The 23,830-nt window shown below is 50.1% G+C and overlaps 1 protein-coding gene across 7 annotated transcripts in view; it reads right to left on the bottom strand.

The window, feature by feature from the left end:
- Positions 1–4,722: 4,722 nt before the first annotated feature.
- Positions 4,723–23,830, bottom strand: part of TNRC6A (trinucleotide repeat containing adaptor 6A) — a 99,095-nt gene continuing 79,987 nt past the window's right edge. For all 7 annotated transcript variants that reach the window (XM_036460396.2, XM_045570274.1, XM_045570275.1 and 4 more), the window contains 11 exons: positions 22,975–23,103; positions 22,490–22,567; positions 22,028–22,238; positions 18,095–18,226; positions 13,973–14,131; positions 11,844–11,984; positions 10,516–10,623; positions 9,850–10,071; positions 8,309–8,379; positions 7,587–7,726; positions 4,723–7,327 (listed from right to left, as the gene is read on the bottom strand). In XM_036460396.2, coding sequence (XP_036316289.1) covers positions 6,952–7,327; positions 7,587–7,726; positions 8,309–8,379; positions 9,850–10,071; positions 10,516–10,623; positions 11,844–11,984; positions 13,973–14,131; positions 18,095–18,226; positions 22,028–22,238; positions 22,490–22,567; positions 22,975–23,103 — 1,767 coding nt within the window. In that variant the 3' untranslated portion in view covers positions 4,723–6,951. The remainder of the gene's footprint in view (positions 7,328–7,586; positions 7,727–8,308; positions 8,380–9,849; positions 10,072–10,515; positions 10,624–11,843; positions 11,985–13,972; positions 14,132–18,094; positions 18,227–22,027; positions 22,239–22,489; positions 22,568–22,974; positions 23,104–23,830) is intronic.

The raw sequence follows: 23,830 nt of genomic DNA, 5'->3' as shown, positions 1-23,830 counted from the left end.
AGGCAGATGGAGGAACCCGGAGGGAACCCTCACCCCGCCTGTCCGCTCCCAGCTGTGGATCCCCCTCCAGCTGTGGATCCCCCTCCAGCTGTGGATCCCCCTCCAGCTGTGGACCCCCCTCCAGCTGAGGGCCCTCCTCCAGCTGTGGGCCCCCCTCCAGCTGAGGGCCCCCCTCCAGCTGTGGGCCCCCCTCCAGCTGAGGGCCCCCCTCCAGCTGTGGATCCCCCTCCAGCTGTGGACCCCCCTCCAGCTGAGGGCCCTCCTCCAGCTGTGGGCCCCCCTCCAGCTGAGGGCCCCCCTCCAGCTGTGGGCCCCCCTCCAGCTGAGGGCCCCCCTCCAGCTGTGGATCTCCCTCAGCTGTGGATCCCCCTCCAGCTGTGGGCCCCCTCCAGGTGTGGATCTCCCTCAGCTGTGGATCCCCCTCCAGCTGTGGATCCCCCTCCAGCTGTGGATCTCCCTCCAGCTGTGGATCCCCCTCCAGCTGTGGGCCCGCCTCCCAGCTGTGGATCCCCCTCCAGCTGTGGGTCCCCCTCCAGCTGTGGATCCCCCTCCAGCTGTGGATCCCCCTCCAGCTGTGGATCTCCCTCAGCTGTGGATCCCCCTCCAGCTGTGGATCCCCCTCCAGCTGTGGATCTCCCTCCAGCTGTGGATCCCCCTCCAGCTGTGGGTCCCCCTCCAGCTGTGGGTCTCCCTCCAGCTGTGGATCCCCCTCCAGCTGTGGATCCCCCTCCAGCTGTGGATCCCCCTCCAGCTGTGGGTCTCCCTCCAGCTGTGGATCCCCCTCCAGCTGTGGATCCCCCTCCAGCTGTGGATCCCCCTCCAGCTGTGGATCCCCCTCCAGCTGTGGGTCCCCCTCCAGCTGTGGGTCCACCTCACGGGGGCTGTGTGGCATGGGGGGGGGGCAGAGCTGAGGCAGAAGCCGGCCGCCAGGGCCGTCGGCCGATCACAGGAGGAGTCACTCTGCAGAAGTCCTTTGGGCCAGGGATGGTTTCCGTGAGGACGCCACTAACACGTGTGGCTCCGGCTCTGAAATGAGTGAGGACACTGCGCTGTGTCTGTCTGTGAGGCCCAGCTCTCCGGGGCGCCCGGGCTGCCGGCCCTCGGGGTCTGGCCAGGCCCGGCGGCAGGTGGGCTCGGAGCGCCCGGACCCACCCGGAGCAGCGGGTCAGTGCAGAGCGCCCGCCGGAACAAGGACTCCCGCCAGCGAATCCGCACCCTCTCAGGGCTCTGCACGGGGCATCGGAGGGGGCCCCTGGAGGACTGTCAGAGAGAGAAGGGGGAGCAGCCGGGCTCCGGGGGGAGGCCTGGCCTGGGCCGGCCGATGTCCCTGCACCCGGGCCAGCGTGGCCAGCGGCCTGTGGCTCCAGCTGACTCCCCGGGGCTGAGTGGGCAGCTTGGCAGTCACTTCGCCTCTCTGCTTCGTCCCTGCCCGTCAGTCAGGTTGTTGGGAAGATCAGTGAGAGCACCGGGGGGGGGGGGGGGGGGACTGTGTGTTCCAGCGACGTGGCCAGCCCTGCGCAGGCCCGAGGGCTGTGGTCTGAGCAGCTCCGCCTCTCCTGCATGGTGGTGGTGGGGGGGGGGGGGGGGGGGGTCCAGGCTGTGCCTCCTCCAAAGGGGCCCGTCCCGCCTGCCTATCACTGTGGGGGGCGGAGCCCTCCCTCACGGCCTCGGGGCTGCTGTGTGAGCTCTGCACGTCAGTTAATGGGAGAGAATCACCAGTCCATTAGGCGCAGGCCGGGAAGCCCACGTGCACCAGCGGCTCAGAGACAGAAGGACGGTGGGGAGGAGGGGGGTTCGGAGACAGAAGGACGGTGGGGAGGAGGGGGGTTCGGAGACAGAAGGACGGTGGGGAGGAGGGGGACTTGGAGACAGAAGGAGGGGGGGAGGGGGGTTCGGAGACAGAAGGATGGTGGGGAGGAGGGGGCTCGGAGACAGAAGGACGGTGGGGAGGAGGGGGACTCGGAGACAGAAGGAGGGGGGGAGGGGGGTTCGGAGACAGAAGGATGGTGGGGAGGAGGGGGCTCGGAGACAGAAGGACGGTGGGGAGGAGGGGGCTCGGAGACAGAAGGATGGTGGGGAGGAGGGGGACTTGGAGACAGAAGGATGGTGGGGAGGAGGGGGCTCGGAGACAGAAGGATGGTGGGGAGGAGGGGGGTTCGGAGACAGAAGGATGGTGGGGAGGAGGGGGACTTGGAGACAGAAGGAGGGGGCGAGGGGGGTTTGGAGACAGAAGGAGGGGGGGGGGGGGGGGTTCGGAGACAGAAGGATGGTGGGGAGGAGGGGGGCTCGGAGACAGAAGGAGGGGGGGAGGGGGGTTCGGAGACAGAAGGAGGGGGAGGAGGGGGTTCGGAGACAGAAGGACGGTGGGGAGGAGGGGGACTTGGAGACAGAAGGATGGTGGGGAGGAGGGGGACTTGGAGACAGAAGGACGGTGGGGAGGAGGGAGACTTGGAGACAGAAGGATGGTGGGAGGAGGGGGACTCGGAGACAGAAGGGGGAGGAGGGGGGTTCGGAGACAGAAGGACGGTGGGGAGGAGGGGGACTTGGAGACAGAAGGATGGTGGGGAGGAGGGGGGTTCGGAGACAGAAGGACGGTGGGGAGGAGGGGGACTCGGAGACAGAAGGGGGAGGAGGGGGGTTCGGAGACAGAAGGACGGTGGGGAGGAGGGGGACTTGGAGACAGAAGGATGGTGGGGAGGAGGGGGACTTGGAGACAGAAGGACGGTGGGGAGGAGGGGGACTTGGAGACAGAAGGATGGTGGGGAGGAGGGGGACTTGGAGACAGAAGGACGGTGGGGAGGAGGGGGACTCGGAGACAGAAGGATGGTGGAGAGGAGGGGGACTTGGAGACAGAAGGGGGAGGAGGGGGGTTTGGAGACAGAAGGAGGGGGGGAGGGGGGTTTGGAGACAGAAGGACGGTGGGGAGGAGGGGGACTCGGAGACAGAAGGATGGCGGGGAGGGGGAGGAGGAGCAGGGGGGAGTGTTCTGAGCTGAGGCGGCGGCGGCGGGGCCTGGGCTCCGGAGGGAGGAGGCAGAGGCCAGGGTACCGAGTGTCCTGCCCTAGAGATAGGCCGGCCGTGGACGTCACCTCTGCGGTGACCGCTGCTGCTGTGGGCAAGGCCCCAGGTGTGGGTTCTGTGAGGCCGACAAAACGTTCCAGTGACGGCAGGCACGAGCTGTGAATACGGCGGCCGATGTTCTTACTCTTCGGAATAGAGGTCCCAGGTCAGAGCCCGGACAGGGATTGCTGACCCTGGAAGAGGGACCTTTACCAAAGATTTTTGTTTCAATATCTTCGATTTGAGAGAGAGAGGAAGGAAAAGAGAGCAAAGCACTGATCAGCTGCCCCCTGCACGCCCCCACCTGGGATCAGCTCCCAACCGACATGTGCCCTGACCAGAATCAAACCTTTTGGTGCAGGGGACGAACCCAACCGGTGGGCCAGGGCTACTAAAGGTTTTGACTTGATTTGCTATTTTCTATTTTGTTTTTTAAAGATTTAATTACAATGCCTGCCTGCTGCCCTCCCTTTTAGCTGACTGGATTTCTCAAAGCTTCTTCCAGGAAAAGGAACTCACTGTGCGCCCCCTGGTGGCTGCTTTCTCCATTTACTAGCAGTGGTTCTAAAGGAATTTGCAACCCCAAACCCATCAGGGGCTAGGCTAGTTCAACCCACAGCAAGTGAGGGCCACTCTCACCCAGAGTTTGGAGGCCACTTCCCGTCAGAATTGATGCAACAAAGGGCTGTTTCCAAGAATACTTCAACATTTTAGTGCAGGACTGGGCAACGGGAGTTTTGTTGTTGTTTTGAAAAAAGTCTATATAGAATGATTTGATGCACAGAAAACCAAGCAGCCCTAGCTGGTTTGGCTCAGTGGATAGAGCGCCAGTCTGCGGACTGAAAGGTCCGGGTTTGATTCTGGTCCTACAGTACAGCCACGTTGCTCGATGCAACCGCAGTCTGTACTCCGGTCTGGATCGAAACTTGTGCTGCTGTCAAGAAGCTCACCGCCGCCTTCCCTGGCTCACCCACCTTCCCTGGCTCACCCACCGTCTTTGGTCCACAAGTGCCAATAGGTAAGTTTACTTCCTTCTCATATTTAGCAACTACCATGCATCGGAGCAGGAGCTTCCTTGTCACCTGGCACAGGACCTGGAGGTCCTGCTGGGACAGCCAGACACGTTAGCGACGGGAGCAGCGAGGGGCGTCTGCGAGGGTGAGGCGTGTCAGAGCCAGCACCCCGGGCTGCGGGAGCAGGAGCGCCTCGGGAATGGCTGGCCGTGCTCTGGCACGGATGTGGACGGGCTGGGCTCCTGCGGGCAGCCAGCGCCCTGCACCAGGCCCTGGGAACGTCAGACTCCCGGTGGGACGAAGGCGGGCAGGTGGGCAGGCGGGAGGCGGAAGCAGGCTTCGGCGAAGCCAGGGGCTTAGGGAGCAGAGCTGTGTTGTTGAAGGACCAAGCAAAAACCAACCACTGGCCGAAACCGGTTTGGCTCAGTGGTAGAGCGTCAGTCTGCGAACTGAAAGGTCCCAGGTTCGATTCCGGTCAAGGGCATGTACGTTGGTTGCGGGCACATCCCCGGTAGGGGGTGTGCAAGAGGCAGCTGGTCGGTGTTTCTCTCTCATTGACGTTTCTAGCTCTCTATCCCTTTCCCTCCCTCTCTGTAAAAAATAAATAAAATATATTAAAATAATTTTTTTAAAAACCACCACCACTGGCTCATTTTTTAATCAAACACTTTATTTCCACATAACAAGCGCAAAAAACTCCCAAACACTTGGACGATACAATTAACGCAGTTATGAAGTCAATTATGTACTACTCAAAGCCCCAAAGGTCAGTTAGCGTGACGTCCCAAACATTTCCAGACGTGGTTTTTCGAAGCTACCTTTGGTTTTTGGAAAAACCAGTGTGGAAGTCAATACACATCGAATGCACGGAACACGGCTTACACCCGGCGAGTGGCCGCGGCGAAGCCCGGCGCAGCGAGCACAGCCGGCCGGAGGCCGCGGGGCGGGAAGAGGTCTGAGCTCACACCAGACACTCCGGGCAGGGGCCTCCTGCTCCGCGTGTCTGCTGGGCCTGCGATGGGCACGGATGGCGGGGAAGATGAGTCACAGGAGCGCTGAGCAGCAGGTCCCACAGGCGCGGAGGGCAGGCGGGAGTCAGCTACGTCTCCCGTTGTTCTCACATTGTTTCAGGGTGAGATTGTGGATAAGTTCAGTTAAAATGTTCCAATATTTGCTTATATTTTTAATCGGTTGCTCTATGAGAACCCTCATACATAGCAACTTGAAAACTTTCATTATAAAAAAGAGCGTACAAATAAATTCACAAAAAAGAGACAGTTGATGTTGAGCAGCCAAAAAGTCATGGTTTATTATATCTGAAGAAATTTCATAATTAAACACAACCAAACTGTACATTTACAATCACATTCTATTTGTAAACAGTTAAAAGCCACTGACTTCTTTTGCATCATAGGACACAAACAGTTAGAATCAAGGCAATGAAATGATGGCAAATTCTCTGTTAAAATTTTTACCCTTGTTTAGTCTCTCCTGTGACTAAGCAAGCATTATAATACCATTTGTGGGCAAAAAAAGGGGGGAGGAGAGAAAGAAAGTGTAAAAATGGTGTAACTCGTTAGTTTGCAACAACATTTAAAATTTCCTTTCTACAATGAACGACTCTGTAAGCCCCAAACCGTGCTTACAGGATGCATAGTTACTGATTTCGGCTTTAAGGTACAACATTAGACATAACACAGTCACGACAGCAGGAACAGAGCCACTTGATGGAATTACAAAAATGATTCCCTACTGATCATTAGCAAACCATCATCACACTAATAAAAAGACGGCATCTGAAGCAGAACGTCAAACTCCAGCTTGAAGCGTTTTTTTGTTTTTCTTTTTTTTTTGGCAGAGAAAATTCTTTAACAGAGCAATACATAGTATCAGTGCTAAAACTTGGGGTTTCCTTTTTTCCTATAAGAAACTACAAGGTTTTGTTTTTGTTTGACTGGGGACCCGGTTTTCCTGAGAACCATGCTCTTTGATTTAGGACAGGAATAGAAAACAAGAACATGGCCAAATGCTGCTCCTTTCCCAGAGATAGAAAGCATCTTTTAAATCCTCCTTTTTTTTCTTTTTTTTTTGTCTTTTACTTTTTTTTTTTTTTAATGATGGAAGAGTAAACATTTTTTTTCTCAAAAAACAAACAAAAAAATCTGTAAACAAGAAGGTCAACGTGAGAGCCTTCAAAAGAAAATGGAAAGCCCGTTCAAAGTGCAGGGCCCCTGGTGCAGGCGGGCTGCAAGTCACAGCTGTGGCCACAGTTTTTCAAACTGCAGAGCGAAATTCTTTAGTTTTAGAACATGAAGAAACGGTGCAACACTTTCATTTATCGTCCTAAGTCAGCATCATAACGTGATCTCCAACTCCACGACACACAGTAAGGTAGCGGACATCAAGGCATAGTAGAGAGCGCACACCTTAAGGACATCCTTGAGTAAACATCACACGGAACAGCTGCCCCCCCATATTGCCGATTAGACGGAGAGAACATCATTCAGTGCAAAGGTAAAAGCTCATATGTTATCAGCCCAAACAATGGTTTTGGAAAAAAAAATGGTAAGGGTGGGGGTGTGGGAATAGAAAGAAGAAAAAAAAAAGAACCCAAAGGCTAAACATGATGAGTTCGCACAGGTGAGCTCACTACGCGGTCAGCACGTATGGCGCCAGTGGGAGTGTAACGAGACACCTTCACATTATAGTATTGGCCTGCATGATTCAAGTATTCAACTGATATGTTTCGGGGAAAACAAAGTGGAAAATGTGCAGAAGAGCTGTTCCCACAGGCGCCCCGCTGCAGGCGGCGAGCTCAGCTTTTAGTGCCCCTTTCCTTTGCGTCTTGAGGTCGAGGTCACGAGTCTACCTCTACCTGTCACATGGACTCTCCACCCCCGCCGAGGTGGTCAACAGAAAGAAAAGCATTGATGGGGGAGGGGCTGCTCATTCCTCGGGGGTCACTGCTGCTTGGAGGGCCCCACAGGCTTGTGGAATAGTGGGGGGTCCCCCAAAGGGAAGTGCCATGGAGGTCTCCACAGTTAGTCCCCGCCAGCCCAGCACCATTCCAGTGACTGAGATCAGTCCGGCTGGAGAACGGGTGGGAACAGTCGAGGGAGCCCAGCCGGTTCTGGCTGGACCCGAGGGACTGCCAGCCAGGGGAAGGGGTCAGAGACTGACTTTGTGCAAAGAAACGACTGATCTCCTCTTCACTGGCAAACTCAGCGAGAATAGTAGTGTTCCCCAGCACACACCTGAGGAGGAGAAGCACACGTGAGGACCAGCGGCCGGAGCTCCCACAGCCTCCAGTGCGGGTGGCACCGAGTGTCCAGGACACACCGGGTACCCAGCACCCCCCCCCCCCCCTCCCTGAGCACAGGCCTGCGAAACCATCCCCCACAGGGCAGCGGTGCGGGGACTTCCTGGGCCACCAGACCGGGTGCTGCGGGAGGTGCTCTCACCCCGAGCTCCCCAGGCAGGAGGGCTCGGGGGCGCCCAGAGCAGCCCACTTACATGTGCAGAGACTTCTGTGCCTTCACTACCTCTTCCTTCGAGCTGTAGCGGACCAAAGCGTTTCCGTGCGGGAGGTTCAGGTGGAATGTTATCAGGGGGCCATGCTGCATGCACAGGGTGCGCAGAGTCGAGCCGTCGATCTAGGAGACAGGGCGAGTGCGTTAGCGGCACCGCGCGACGCGAGGACACTGGGGAAGCTGTCCCGGATGCGACGCTTGTCCTCCTCGTCGCCTGATGTTTCACTGCTGGTGCCACTTTACCTGGGACTCTCTGCTGTGATGGGGTCCAGAGGCCACAGAGGTATGGCTCTGGGACCAGTATGCACGTTCACTGGTCCCAGAGCCATACCTCCCTGGCCTCTCGTCCCTGCGTCACTTCCCTTGTCCTCAGTTCCTGAGGTAGCCATGGCGCTGCTGTGGCTTCAAGTCTTCTCTCCGGGGCCCTGAGGCAGGGCCCATCCAGGCACCGCTCCGGGTGGGAGGAGGGTGGGCTCGAACACCAGCCTCCACGGCGGTGGCCCAGGCATTCAGAAAACGGCCTCATTGAACAGGGCAGACCAGGGCTCTCCAAGGGCATCAAGGAGCCCGCCTGAGACCCAAAGCCATCTCCCCTGCCAGCCCCGACTCCCACGCAGGCCCGGCAGCCCTTCCCCCACTAAGAGCCCGGAGACCTCCTCTCCCGGCCGCCACGTGCATCCGCACCCTCCAGTGCCGTGCTCTTACCTGAGGTGTGAGGTTTTTTAGAACAAGCCAATTTGTTATTCTCCCTGAGCTGCTCTCACCCCAGCTGGACCCTGAACAAGGAAGAAAGAGGAAAGTCAGTTCCTGAGACTGTGGCTGGAGCGGTAACCAAGGGCAAGCACATCCCAGTCTCATCATGGTACGTGGTGGTCACGGGCTCCTGGCTAGTGAGGCACAAAGGCAGGCCTCCCTTGGGGATACTTTCATTATGAAGCTAACGCTGTCTCAGAAGACTACCAGTTGGGGAAGGCCTCTCGTGTCCTCTGATGAACTGGAGCCCTGAGCAGACAGCCTCGTTTCTGTCTGGGTCCCCACGGGGGCATGCCACCTGCTTTTGCTCTCTCCCTGCAGCAGACCTGGAAGATGTGATCAAGTCAGCGCCGTTTACCACTGCTCCCAGGTGCCTCACAAACACTCCCTACCGCTCGGGAGGTAGCTCCACTCACGGCTCCCGAACCTTCTTCAAGACCAACAGGGAACCCTAGTGCGTCCCAGCGCTGAATCTTATGTTGCTCCCTCTGCTCGGCTTGGCTTCCTGGTCCCACTCAGCTCCACAAGCCTCCTCCCCTCACACCACACTAACCACTGAGAGGAGCTGGCCCCCAGGTGGCTGTGGCCAGGAGGAACACACAACACCCAATACATTAATTTGCATTTAGTAGCTTAAAACAGACTCAAGTATTTTCATGTAATCAAAACTTCCCCCAAAGGAACACACTAAGTCACCTGTCTAAAGATCAGAAATCCCTGAGATATTACTATTTTCAGCCTGGAGATGACCAAGTTTGGTACAGCCCGGGGGCAGGGCACAAGGAAGTAAGAACCGGCACAAGTTCTGAGTCCAACCTGGGCTTGCTGGGGAGCTGGTCACGTGCAGGCGCAGCAGGAGGAGCGCCCTCTGCCCCTTTCCTAAGACAGTCTGCTTTATGCCTGCTGGCTGTCTCACCAGCAGCACCCTGTCCCTCTCAAATGTCTCAGTTTAGCTCAGCTGGCATGACTCAGTGGTTGAGCATTGACCTATGGACCAGGTCACAGTTCGATTCCTTGCCAGGGCACCTGCCCGGGTTGTGGGCTCGATTCCTAGTGAGGGTTGTGCAGGAGGCAACCAATCAATGTTTCTATACCTCTCCCTTCCCCTCTCTCTAAAAAAAAAAAAATTTATATATATATATATATATATATATATATATATATATATATATATGTAAAACAAAAACCCCGCAATAGATTTTATGAGCCCCTACATCAAGGCCAGGCTTTCCCGGCCCTGCCGTGGCAGCTTCTGCCTTGTGCCACACGCGGTGTGCTCTGAGGGCCGGCCAGGAGGGAGAAATTACCGCACATTTTTAAGAGGAGCAGGTGAGGAGCTTCTCAAAGAAAGGAGCCCCATTCCACTCACTGACCACCGTCTGCCAAGTGCTCTTAGGTGAGCGGATGACGTGGAGACCGCGGAGAGCGCGCAGTGGGAGCGCGCTGTGTGGCCCCAGCCCGTGTGCTGGCCAGTGCCCGGCACCTCGTCTTACCTGGGGTATACCTGGCGTCAGAATTTCCCCATCCTCCACCTACACGAAGAGGAGAATTATCCCACGTAGACAAGGGAGGCTTCTGGCCAGTGAGCCCCGGAGGTGGACGGGATGGAGCAGTGATGTTTTTAGGTGGCAAAGGGACCTTCCACAGCTCATGGGCCAGAGAGGTGTTTGTGACTGACCCCGGAGACCACGTCAATTTGGAATCACTACTTCTGGCTACTCAAAGGGAACAAAAAGTGGGAGGGGGGAGACAATGCTTTTAGAAAAGATCAAATTTAGATAATAACATCCACTCTCCCCCTGAAACCAAATCAAACAAAGTGAGATTATTAAAAACCCCTAAAGCAAACCAAACTGCTGAAGAAAAAAGCCAAGAAAGTGCTCCTTCACCTCCAAACCCCAGAACCCGCAGGCAGCAATCAATGAATCTCTCATCATTGATGTTTCTCTCTCTCCCTCTCCCATCCTCTCTGAAGTCAATAAAAATATATATATATATAAAAAAAGAGCGAGAGAAGGCTAATTTCCTGGCTGTGGCCTCACGGAAGCAGGTGTGCGGCGAACAGACAGCACTGCTCCCCCGGAGAGCGGAGAGCTTGCTGAGAGCAGGGGTCTCAGCAGACAGGGCAGTGCCCACCCCCACGACCCCGCCCCGCCCACCTGAAGTGCTTTGTGCTGTACTGCTGAGGGGAACGTTGTAGTTGGAGGCACGAATGGATGACCAGGCACTAGTTGAAGGCAGCGTGGTGTTCAAGGATGAGGATGACCCTATGTGGGGGAAGAGCCCAGTTAGTCATCCCCAGGGTAAGTGACCTGATGTCTTAGAACAAGCAAAGGCACCTAGCAAAATGGCAACTTCACAGCCATCTTGAGAAAGCACAGGCATGCTCAGGCTCACACACCTACCCAAAACTGCCCCTTCTTATTCAAAACAGCATGCTGAGAGCTGTCTCCAAAACCTAGCCCCTACCCTTTTCTCTAGTTTAGCTCCACTGACCACTGATCGCTCTAACAGCTCGTGGTGGGTCTCCCACCCCAATCCACCTGTTCACCCACCTTAAATACAGGTTGACTCTTCCACTCAAAACCTTCAGTGGTTTCTCTGAATATCAAAACTCACCCCCCCTGACTTTCAGAATCTCCCAAAGATAAGAAGTCGCCATCTCTGGGAGCAATCTCCCATGAGCCACCACGACAGGAGGATGCCGTGTGGCTGTCCCTACTCCTTCCCCTGGGAAGGTAATGGCTCTACCTACGTCTGCAGAGCTGTCTGCCCAACTGTGCTCACCACTGTGACATGGCAACACCTGCTGGCCATGACACGCCTAATATAAGATGCAGACTGGCGCATATTTTCTTTATTAAAAATTGTTTAAAGGGACAGGTGGAAGGATAAATGTTACAAGAACGGAAAATACTCTCACTTCATTCTCCTTCCTTCCAGTGCACCCACGAAATACTATAAATACAACCACATGTTGGTAGTAGGATGATTTTATTTGATAACACATTAAAAAGTGCATCTGGACTATAGGGATCCTTAAAATTGGTATTATTTCCACTCTCTGAAAGACAGAAAGTCAAATTGCTTTTCCAGATGACAGTCCTTTAATATTCAGAGTGTATAAATAAATAATAATGAAGATACAGCTTTTCCAAAAAACACCCATTTCTTAATACCCACAACAGCCACAGCAGGATAAAGGAGGCAACAACCTGCAGCTGGAATACAATGACTGGAAACCAAATAACTGCTGGGCCTTCGTTAACTGCACCTGTGTGTTTACTAGATCCAGTGAGAACAAATCCTTCTCACTTAAAAGTGCTGAAGAGTTGCCTACGGGATGAGACCCTTCTGCTCCCACTGCCCGATTCCCTGGGCGTCAGGGTCTGAGATGTGCGGGGATCTTGCTGCGCAGGCATCACACCTACTCTGAGCCATGCTTACACCATGCTGTCCAGAAGCGGAAGTGTCCCCGCCTACATACCACTGTTCCTGTCCCTGAGGTGGTCAACTTCCCGCACAGTGTTAATTGAAAGATTGTTGATGACACTGCCAGGAGTGACGTAAGGGTCAGTTTCTGGGTCAATGTTTGGATAACCTTTCCATGGTTCACCAGGGCGAAATTCTGGAAATGAAAATTTTAAATTAGTTCAGGCTTAATCACATTATCAGGTCTAGTAATAATTAATGTCGTTTTTAAACATTCGTTTAAAATCTTGCTTGGCGTTGACTTGTATTGACATAACCTTCAAACACGTGGTATCTACAGAATGTGTGAAGTGCAATTAACAAGTTTTGCTTGAAAAAGTTTGTGTTTGGTTTGGTTTTTGTTGCAAAACTAGGGCTAAGAAGATGGCGGATGAAGAGCATATTCGGCACTGCATGCTTTAAGAGTTCCAATTAGGAAGAAAAGCAAGTGAGGCTGCAAAAAACATCTGTAGTGCTCTTGGTCAAGATGCAGTTAGCGCCAGAAAATGCCAGCGTTGGTTTGAGAAATTTCGCGAGGGAAATTTTTTGTTAGATGACAAGAGTGGTCGAGGCCGTGTGTCCAATTTTGATCAAGAAGCTCTTCAAGCTCTTTTGGTGCAAAATCCTCAAATTACCCAACAAGAGCTTGCGACAACTTTAAATTGTTCACAAAAAACAATTTCCAATCAATTGCGTGCACTTGGCAAAGTCCAAAAGTTTGGAAAATGGGTTCCTCATGAGTTGACCGACAACAACCGTAATCAAAGAGTCACAATTTGCAGTTCGCTCCTCTCTAGTCAAAACCGTTTGCTGTTTTTAGAGCAAATTGTTACCGGAGATGGAAAATGGGTGCTGTATGTTAATTTGAAAAGGCGGCCTCAATGGTTGGACAAAAGTGAGGCTCCGCAGCCCACGCCAAAACCTGACTTGCATGCGAAAAAAGTGATTTTGTGTGTTTGGTGGAATTTTAAAGGAATTCTTCATTATGAACTTTTACCATCTAACCTAGGGGTGTCGAACTCAATCAGAGAAGGGGCCAAAATCTAAAATCCAGCCTAAATGGCGGGCCGAATGGTTTACTGAACAGTCATAAACTGTCATTGTGATGGAAACGCAGCGGAGTGCAGTGATGACAGCGCGGTGCGGGCCACATTGCAAGGCCTGGCGGGACGGATTTGGCCCGCGGGCCTTGTGTTTGACACATGTGACTAACCAAACCATTACAAGTGCAGTGCATAGTGCCCAATTGGAAAGGTTAGCCTAAGCTTTAAGAGAAAAAGAACCCGCGCTGATTAATCGGAAGGGCGTAATTCTTCACCACGATAACGCATGACCGCATACTGCAAGAATCACTGCTGCAAAACTGCGCCAGTTGGAATGGGAAGTTCTCCCTCAACCTGCATATTCTCCTGATATTGCCCCTTCCGATTACCATTTGTTTCGTTCTTTGCAAAACTTTCTTCTTGGAAAAAAATTTAATAATGAAGAATGCCTCAAAAATGCATTGACCGAATTTTTTGCATCAAAATCACAAGAATTTTACAAGAGAGGGATTAAAATGCTTCCTGAGCGTTGGGCACAAGTAGTAGAAAACAACAGCAACTCTATTGTTGATTAAATTTTGTTGTTTAAATTCGATTTAAAAAAGTATTAGAAAACGACATTAATTATTACTAGACCTAATAAATAATGTAAAATACTCCTAAGACCTATGAAAATCACAAGCATTTTGATTCGTTAACAAAATGAGATGCGCACAGGCTGTTATTTACGTGCAGGTTCTTACAACAGGAACCAATGCTCTGGGTTTGTACACCTCAAACAGCAACGTCCTACGGTGCTCTACCACCAGGCACCAAGCCACAGCAACTGAGCAGGTGTGCAGGCCACAGGAGCGCTTCTGCCTACACCGCGGCACAGCTGAGATGCTGCCCGGAGGTCCCTGGCACAGGGGAAGATGGGGCCTGAGTGCCAGGGGTGGGCCAGTCCCACTCTCACTGCTTGGAGCAGAAGGCACGGGCCACAGGGCCGATGTGATACCCGACTTCACTGTCCCTCGACATTCATTTGTACGAGCACTCAGCCCAAGAGCCAGAACTGGGCTAAATCAGTACTAAGTCATGACGGAAGCTGCTGGCATCTTACCTGGTGGCCAGTTAACACTGCTAGAGCCATTGGGCGATTTGGCACGTGGCCAGCCATCTCCCACTGAGCCTGGAGGGCTGGCTGGCGAAGTACTGCTGTTCATGAAGTCATAAGGAACAAACGGAGACTCTTCCAGCCTGAAACCACTTGAAATAGCACCTAAAAAGAGAACGATGACCATGAGATGGGAGCAAAATACAGAACAAGGTCTGTCCTGTGCTCTGTGGTTGTGAGGACGCACAGCTGAGAGATACTGTCAGGATAAGAGTACAAAATTATTGCCAAGTCATGAAGACACTCATACTGAGGCCTAAGCTGAGAACAAGCACAGTGCACCCTTTGTGGGATTCCTGCTGGGGGTGAGTGAGAGGTACTGGGGGGGGGGGGGGGGGGGAAAGAGCTACAGTCAAGAACATCACAAACGACAAGTGCTGGCGAGGATGCGGAGAAAAAGGAATCCCCGTGCACTGCTGGTGGGAATGCAGACTGGTGCAGTCACTGTGGAGAACAGTATGGAGTTTCCTCAAAAAACTAAAAATGGAATTCCCATTCAACCTAGTAATCCCACTTCTAGGAATATATCCTAAGAAATCAGAAACACCCATCAAAAAGGACATATGCACCCCTATGTTCATAGCAATATTTACAATACCTAGGATTTGGAAACAGCCTAATGCTCGTCAGATGAGTAGATTACAAAACCGTAGTTGGTTGGCAAATGGCGGCTCGCGAGCCACATGCAGCTGTTTGGCCCCTTCAGTGTGGCTCTTCCACAAAATACCCCGGCCTGGGTGAGTCTATTTTGAAGAAGTGGCATTAGAAGAAGTTTAAGTTTAAAAATTTGGCTCTCCAAAGAAATTTCAATCGTTGTACTGTTGATATTTGGCTCTGTTGACTAATGAGTTTGCCGACCACTGCCGTAGTACATCTGCACAATGGAATACTATGCTGCTGTAAAAAAGAAGGAACTCTTACAACAGCATGGATGAACCTGGAGAGCATTATGCTAAGTGAAATTAAGCTATTAGAGGAAAATAAAGATCACATAATCTCACTCATTTGTGGAATATAATGAACAACATAAACTGATGAACAAAAATAGAGCCAAAGTCATAGAAGCATCAAACAGACCATCCAACCTCAGAAGGAAGACAGGGGGAGGGAGTAAGAGCTCAAGCAAAGGACTTGTATGCATGCATTTGAGCATAACCGAAGGACTCAGACATTAGAGGGAGTAAGGGCATGTGCTGGGAGTTGGTAGCGGCTTGGGAGGTCAATGGGGGGGGGGGGGGGGGAGACATCTGTAATACTTGGTATCTGTTACTACAAGTGTGCAAGCCCATCAAAACACAGCTAACACTTAGAAACGACCGTCGATGTTGAGATCTATCCTCCACGCCCATCCCTGAGCTCACTTTAGAATGAGGAATGCTTTACACAGTGGCAACCAGTGTTTTCTGAGGCCAGGTCAGGTGCTCTGTTCAATGCTGGACACGAAAAGCTGAGTGTGATGAATGGAGTCCTCACCCTTAATGACAATGGATTCTCACAAAGAGGTGAACAAGTGATCAGCAACAGAAGGACAGAGCATAAGGCAAGGAGGGGCTGAGCCCTCATGCAAAAGGTTGGGGTGGGATTCTAGGTGCAGGTGCGGTCTGTAAGGACCTGAGGAGAGGAACAGAGCAGCAGTCTGAGAACTGAAAGACCATCTGTGAGCAACATGGAGGATGGGGTTCTGATCTTGAAGGGAGGGATGCCAGAGTCTGCTGTTCTAAACATCTGGAATGGAAGGTGGCAGGGGTGGTGTGCTTGCTCCAGCTGCCCCAGGCCTCACTGCTGCAGACCAGCAGTCCTGGAAGGCAGCATGCTCATGCAGGACTCTATCAGACACAGCAAGGAGGACCTCACCTTGAAGCGTTTTAAGAGAAGTGAGCCTGGGGCTATGTTTCAGGACCCTGAAAGGCAGGTGTGCACGGAAGTGGCTGACATCAGGAGACAGTGGAACACATGGGTGTGTGCACCCTGCATTTGGGAAGTAGAAGGGGCACTCGTCATAGGTAGACTGGATATGGAGGTGGGAGCAAGAAAGAACTCAAGAAAACCTCCTGGACCCAAACAGCTGTCTACTGTTAAATGAAGAAGGAATGAAGCACCTCGGCATGCTGCAACAGGAATGAGACTTGAAAGCACCGTGCTAAGCCAAAACGCTACTCACAAGACCAGATAGCACCTGCCACCACCTACACCAAATGCACATTATAGACAAGTGTACAAGCTCAGAAAGTTGAACTTTGCTTATGGCTAGGAGAGACGGACAAGTGATAGCCGAGGGGCTCTTCTGGGGCAAGAAAATGTTCGAAAATTGACTGTGGTGATGGATTCAGAACTCTGAGAATATACTGAAAGCCACTGAATCATTCACCTCGAAAAAGGTTGTATTATCTGTAAATTATCTCAATGAACATTGACTAAAAAGCGAATGTCTCTAAGTTGCCAGCTTCAATAACATGATGGAAGGAGGGAGGCACAATTTATTGAATGGAAGGGCAAGGGTGAGAAAGGAGAGCCAGGACCCGGCCACTAGCCTTGAGTCTCCATGGCTGGGAGAAGCTCTGGTTCATGGACCTGAGCTGCTCTAGCTGGAGCTTCCAGTGAAACACAGGTTCCCTGGAGGCAGGTCAGAGCCTCCAAAGTTCCTGTGCCAGTCACTGAGGGTGGCCGGGCAGGACCTCGCCAGGCCCCCATGCCACTCGGCAGGGCATGACCTGCCCCTGACCTGATGCAGTCATTCCACCAATTCCCTTCCCTTCTTTTCTGGCTTCCTCTTCTAGCTACTTGTATTTTTTAGGGAGTGGGGAAGGGCGGGGGAAGGGGAGCGAGAGAGAGAGCGAGAGAGAGAGAGAGAGAGAGAGAGAGAGAGAGAGAGAGAGAGAGAGAGAGAGAGAGAGAGAGAGGGAGGGAGGGAGGGAGGGAGGGAGGGAGGGAGGGAGAGGGAGAGAGAGAGGGAGAGAGAGAGACAGAGAGAGAGAGAGGGAGGGAGGGAGGGAGGTTGGGAGGGAATGAGATACCTTCTGCACGAGCCCCCACAGGGGTGGGATGTGAACCTGAAACCCTTTGGTGCGTGGGCCAGTGCTCTAACCACTGAACACACCAGCCAGAGCTCATGTGCTACATACATTCTTTATTGTTCTCGCTCTTATTCAGTTGATGAACTTGCAGGCTTCACCCATGATGAGTCTCTCTAAAGCCATCCCCATCACTGTCACTTCCCTGTTAAATCCTCCATTTGGTTCTGACTTTTTCACTTGCTTACATATTCAACTGTGTATGTACATATGCACCTATGTATATGTACCTTCTGCTTTCCTAGGAACAGTCCTGGGAAAGCAGAAGGTAGTCTATTTACAGTGGCTAGATGAATGGATATTAAATAAGATGAAAATATTTTAAAACTGTAACTGGTGAAAAGAATTCTGAATCTATGTGATTTACACATAACAAATATATAAAGAAAATGTGTCAATATATAAGAAAATGTTAGAAATCATGCCGAAACCGGTTTGGCTCAATGAATAGAGCGTCGGCTTGGGGACTGAAGGGTCCCAGGTTCGATCCCGGTCAAGGGCATGTACCTTGGTTGTGGGCATATCCCTAGTAGGGGGTGTGCAAGAGGCAGCTGATCGATGACTCTCTCTCATCAATGTTTCTAACTCTCTATCTCTCTCCCTTCCTCTCTGTACAAAATCAATAAAATATATTAAAAAAAAAGAAAGAAAAAAAAGAAAATGCTAGAAATCAAATTATGGTGCAAGTGTTTAGTACCCTACATCACAATAAATTGTGTAAATGTTAACAAATAGAACATTAGAACAATAAAATCAATTGCAAAAGACTAAAAGACCATCGAAAAGAAAATATTTTTTAAACTAGTATAATCTGATTTTTATTTTTTATAACATAATAAAGATTAATTTTGCTTTTTTGTTTCAACTGAGATTAATAAAGCACTTTTAAAAACGAGGATAGGTTCTAAGAGGACTTAGCTTTAAAAATATGTATTTAAAATAAAGACCTAAAGTTAATATTCCACAGTTTTTAAAAAAATAAGAATGCATTTTATACCATGTTTGCTGGAGTTTTGATCCAAAGATGTGTTCACAGAAATGCTGTCCACTGTAGTCCACTTCCTTAGTCTTGACTGTGGCTCTTTAATACTGTTCATATCCATATTTACATTCAAGTTTGAGTTCAAGCCTTAAAAATAAAATAATAATACAAAAGTTTATAATATATAGCATGTTCTTCTTCCTGTATAAGTTCCACTTCCTAGAAAAACTAAAGAAATGTTTTTAATCTTGCCTGAATTCCTTAATAAAGAATCCTGCAAATGTGACACAGCCAAATAATCGGACCAAGGCCAGCCAGGTGGAACCAACACTCGGTCCCTGGCCAATGTCATGCAGACAGTGTGGGGAGAAAGCCACAGTGCGATTCCCAAAGGGCGCAACGCAGATACTCAATAATACGTTTTCAAACCATAAAACTGCTACTATTATAAAACTGCACTCATTATCTGTGGGAAACTATTTCTCCACATAATTTTGATTATTTTTAAACTAGAGGCCTGGTGCATGACACTTGCACACTCAGGAGGAGGGGAGGCCCCTCAGCCCAGCCTGTGCCCTTAGCAGTCCGGGAGCTCTCGGAGGATGCCCTAAACCGAAGTCAGACATCCTTAGCGCTGCTGCAGAGGCGGGACCCCGCCACCGCCACTGCGTTTGCCAGCCATGAGCCCGACTTCTGGATGAGTGGTGCGACCCCTGTGGGAGTGCATTGACCTCCAAGGGGCAGCTCTTGTGCTGAACATCTGCCCCCTGGTGGTCAGTGCATGTCATAGCGATTGGTCATTCCACCGTTCGGATTTGCATATTACCCTTTTATTATATAGGATTATCATATAGGATTCCTTGGCAGAATAAGAGAAAAAAATTTAAGGAGGCCAAATATTGAAGTTTATAAGCTTATCTCTAATAAGATATCTCTCTTTAGCTACTTTCCAAGAGTACCATGCATAAAATATTATATATGATCACTTTCAGTTGCTAACTTTTGCTTGCAAACTGAGTAATTTTCAACTCGTTTAACAGTCAAAGAATACTGTCAGGGCACTTGCCCAGGTTGAGAGGGTGTGCAGAAGGGGTCAATCAGTGATTCTCACTATTGACATTTCCATCTCGCTCCCTTCCTCTCTGAAATCAATAAAAATATATTTAAATATATAAAAGGCTCATATGCCAAGTGTCCCTGAGGGGAAGTTTGACCAGGAGTTTGATAGCTCATGACGTGTGTGGACTACCAGGGGGTGGCACGGAGCGAAGGCAGGCCCCGGCTGGCAGTTGGAAGGCCCTGATCAACCCTGATGGCCAGCCAGGCCTAGGGACCCTCCCTGTGCATGTATTTTGTGCACAGGGCCTCTAGTAATTAAATAAAAAACAAACAAAAGAACTGTTCTGCTCTAACAATTGCACCTCAAGACCAGAGCGCCATACTCTAAGGTGCAATTTTCTACAACTCTAACAATGATATGTCAGGATCAATCTCATGGAACAAGGATGGAAATGTCCATCTTTAGTACTGTGGTCAGAAAACGGACCTATTCCTCCAATGTTTCTTAAAATGTGATCTGGGGACAGTCAACATCAGAATCATCTGAGATGCTTATCAAAAATGAAGTCAGATTTTTAACACACATATAGCTGGTTATCCTAAAGTTTTAAAAACAAATGGTTTTAAATACTTTGGTCTCATGACAGTTTGCGGGATATTAGGTCAGCCAGACTTAAGAAATTTAACACAAATTCTCTAATATCATATCTATTTTTGAAAAGAGTAATTACAGTTGCTATTCTCTGGACCGGTCAATTAAACCCAAGTGAGGCAAATTCTTTAATGGTTCAGAGAGTACATATCTTAGGCTCTGGGGCCACAAGGTCTGTTTCTATACTACTGTTGTTACAACACAAAAACTACAGAAAATGCATTAACGAAAGAGCAGGACTGTGTTCCAATAAAACTTTATTTACAAAATTAGGCAGCTGGCCAAATCTGGGCAACAGGCTCTAGTTTTTCACAACTGATTTAGAGAACTATCCTGGTGTTTGCATAAGCTAAGTAGACTTTTTTAATCAGGAAAAAGCATTCGAGCTGTGAAGCCAGCCTGGACAGGAAATCCATATACAGTGGAACCTTGTTTCTCGAACTTACTTTTGTTCCGGAAGGCTGTTGGAAAACCAAATCATTTTTTTTCACATTAGAAATAATGTAAATTGAATTAATCCATTCCAGGTCCCCAAATATCCCCCCATTTTAACCTTTCTCATGTGCTGTACATGTCTATTGTAATGTTTAATTTATAAACACTTTAAAAACAAAAAGAACATGAAATGTAAATTTAACAAAAAGGAAAATGTACAGTAAAAAAATGAAAATTTAACAAAAGCAACAAAACACAAAAATAATCACAGCACAATATCTTGAGATGTTAACAGTGCTAACCCGACTCATATTTGTGCATTCTCTCCTTTCTCACCTGAGAGGTCAGTGGCTGATCATACAGGCACCTGCATGAAAGGACTGTCAGGTTGAGAAGTGAATTGTTCGAGATGGGAGATGTTTGAGAAACAAGATTCCACTGTACAGTTACCTCCTCACTAGCCCAATATATATGACCAGTATGCAACCAAACAGTGCATCACTTCCCTTTGCTCGAGAGAACAAAACCTTCCAATGTCCGTGAGTATTCTTTTACTACTACATACACTGTTGTTTCTGGGGCCGCCTGGTCACCACTTGCAGTGGTAACTGACAAGGAAACCACATCTGGGAATGGAGAGACAGTGAACAGTCCCCAGGACTCAAAGTGCAATGTAGGCCCCAGCTGACAGTCCATGGCAATACCAGTGAGAGCCAATCCTGCATCAGCTAAGCCAGAGTGAAGGAGCAGCAGGAGCCCACAGCCCAGAAGATGCAAGGAAACAAACCATCTTCAACACAGCTGGACCAGCAGGGTGAGCAACCAACAATTGTCAGGGAAGAGACATAAAAGTAAAAATGAATAGGATGGGATCAAACAAGGGTCAAAACAGAACCGAAGGCATAAGGAGAAAAGGGACCTAAAGGCAAGGGAACATGGATAAGCCTGGCATTTCCAGACGGAGTACAAGCTTGGAGACAGAGTGAGAAAGGGAAGGGAAAGCTACAGGAAATGTGACAAAGGCAACCCCCATTTCCTACATTTACCCCAATAATCTATCTATCTATCTATCTATCTATCTATCTATCTATCTAACCTTAAGTGATCAATGCAACAGAAACAACCGAACGGACGACCGAACAGGCCGTGTGGGGCGACCAGGCCGGCAGGGGGTTAGTGAGGGGAGACCAAACAGCAGGCTGTGGGGTGACCAGGCTGGAAGAGGGGGCAGTGAGGGGCAACCAGGCTGGGAAAAGGGGTGGCAGTTGGGGGTGACCAGGCCAGCAGAGAGAGCAGTTAGGGGTGATCAGGCAGGCAGGCGAGCAGTTAGGAGCCAGTGGTCCCAGATTGGAGAGGGTACAGGCTGGGCTGAGGGGAGGTGGCCCCCCACACACAAATTTTGTGCACTAGGACTCTAGTCATGTATAAATATCTAGACAATAGTCAAATTTCTAGCTTCTGAAAACTACAATGCTACTGTTCTCAGCTGTTTTATCAAAGCAGCTGCTCAATGTCTCACTGGCCCATCCCCACTTCTCTTCATATCCTACAATTAAAATACCTGAGGTTCTTAAGAGAAAAATTATCTTTATTCTAACCCATGCAAATGTGAATGTGGTGTTTTTGAAACAGTGTGATTTTCTTAAATAGACAGCATGAAGCATATTCCCTGAAACATAAAGAAAGGCTACACCTACAAAAAGGAACAGATAAAGGACCAGTGTTGTCTTCACGAGGAGACAGCCCTGCCAGGCCGGGGATTTCCACACACCAGCTGACCGTGTGGCCAAGGAGAAACACACCTATAGGGAAGTTGCTGAAAGCATTTACTGGAGATGGCCCTTTTTGCAGCTCAGATGTAGTGTGGGGCAGGACATTTTCAAGGAAAGATTTCATGGCTGGCTGATGGAGTGACTGCTGCTGAGATGGTGGCGTCTGCTGCTTCACCAACAGGTTTGGATCAAGTTGGCGAGACTGTTGCATCATCTGCTGCTGCACACTAAGAGGTCGACCCTTAAAACGACAAAACAATTGGGAAAAACTGTGAAGACTTTCCAGATACATATCCCCCTTCACTTTCTCATCCACTTCCCTCTCCTCGGAGGTGCACAGTCACCCTGTACAAGCTGGTTAAACTCTGAGCAAGCAGAGGGCTTAGTAAACAACCGACTGCATTATGTTTTCAGGAAGGCATTGTGAGTCTCGTTACAATGGAAGCGATACGAGGGGCGGGTCAGCACGGCGAGGGGAAGACTCAGACCTACCTGCTGGTCTTGCTGCTGCCGGTTCCCAGAAGGCACGCTTCTCTGACTCTGCGTCCTTTGCTGCTGTGCTAAAAACCGCTGCGGGAAGAATGCAGAGATGTCAGTGCCACGCCATCACAGATCAGGCTTCAGTGACTGCGGCAGGTGCACCTGCAGAGGCACGGCTTCATCTGCTCAGCACCAGCATGTCCTGCCTAATCAAACAATCTCTTCCCGGACTCTGGCCTCCAGCAGATCTGTTCAATCTAAACTTGCACTTCATCAGAAAAGTTCTTCCTCATCATTCTACTCCCACCGCACTCCTGACTCAGCTGGGCTTGCTCTCACAGCATCATGCCCCCTGGGCTCACCGTCTTCTTCACAGACACACTGGAAGCTCCATGAGAATCATGGCTGCTGGTATGCCCACTGCACTACCTCCTGCAGTCTAGCCCACAGTGGACACACTGAATGCACACCGCATGACAGGCCTGCACTCCACGCACCTGTAACTGGGAGATCTGAGAAAGCTGGTTGAGTTGGGAGAGCTGGTTCAGCATGGCTACCTGTTGAGGGCCAAAGAGCGGATTCAGGCCACCGTTGTTTGGTGCATACTTCAGCAATGAAACTGGAACCTGAGAACCACAATGGTAAGTTAATAATGGGGTAAAATAATGCAAACTAGCTATAGGTACTATGTATTTTAAATTATCAACACAGCAATTAAATTTATAGACTATTGTTTTGGGGAGCATGTCATATACCTTGTAACTGTTTTCCCTGCTTTACTAACTTACTATTCACATATACTTTCATCAATTAAAAGATAGATGAATTTTAAATCAGTAAACGTACTTTGCTATTGTCCCCCTTCAGAAGTTTTATGAAATATAATGGTAAATTTTAAATTACCTTTGACTCACTTTCTTCACCTTCCCTACATCTTTGAATTAGCTGCATTTCAAAGATGTCAATAAAAAGTATTACAACTGCCCAGCCGATGTGGCTCAGTGGTTGAGTGTTGACCCATGAACAGGTAAAGGTTTGACTTCAGGTCAGGACACATGCCCAGGTTGCAGCTCAATCCTCAGAGTGGGATATGCTAGAGGCAGCTGACTTAATTTTCTCTCTCATTGATGTTTCTCTCTTTCTCCCTCTCCTTTCTCTCTCTCAAATCAATAAAATATACATATTTTTAAAAATGTATCATGATCAACCATTCACCTAATCCTATATAATAAAAGCGTAATATGCAAATCAACCAAACAACTGAACAGCAGAAGGACCATCTAGGACCACACTATGACAGCCACTGGTGCCAGGCCAGCAAAGGCGGGTGCGATACGCTTGGTTGGGGGCCTG

The sequence above is a fragment of the Pipistrellus kuhlii genome, unplaced genomic scaffold (assembly GCF_014108245.1).
Source record: "Pipistrellus kuhlii isolate mPipKuh1 unplaced genomic scaffold, mPipKuh1.p scaffold_m20_p_31, whole genome shotgun sequence".
Taxonomy (NCBI): domain Eukaryota; kingdom Metazoa; phylum Chordata; class Mammalia; order Chiroptera; family Vespertilionidae; genus Pipistrellus; species Pipistrellus kuhlii.
The sequence above is the reverse complement of the archived record's forward strand: the minus strand, read 5'-3'. Positions and strand labels throughout refer to the sequence as shown.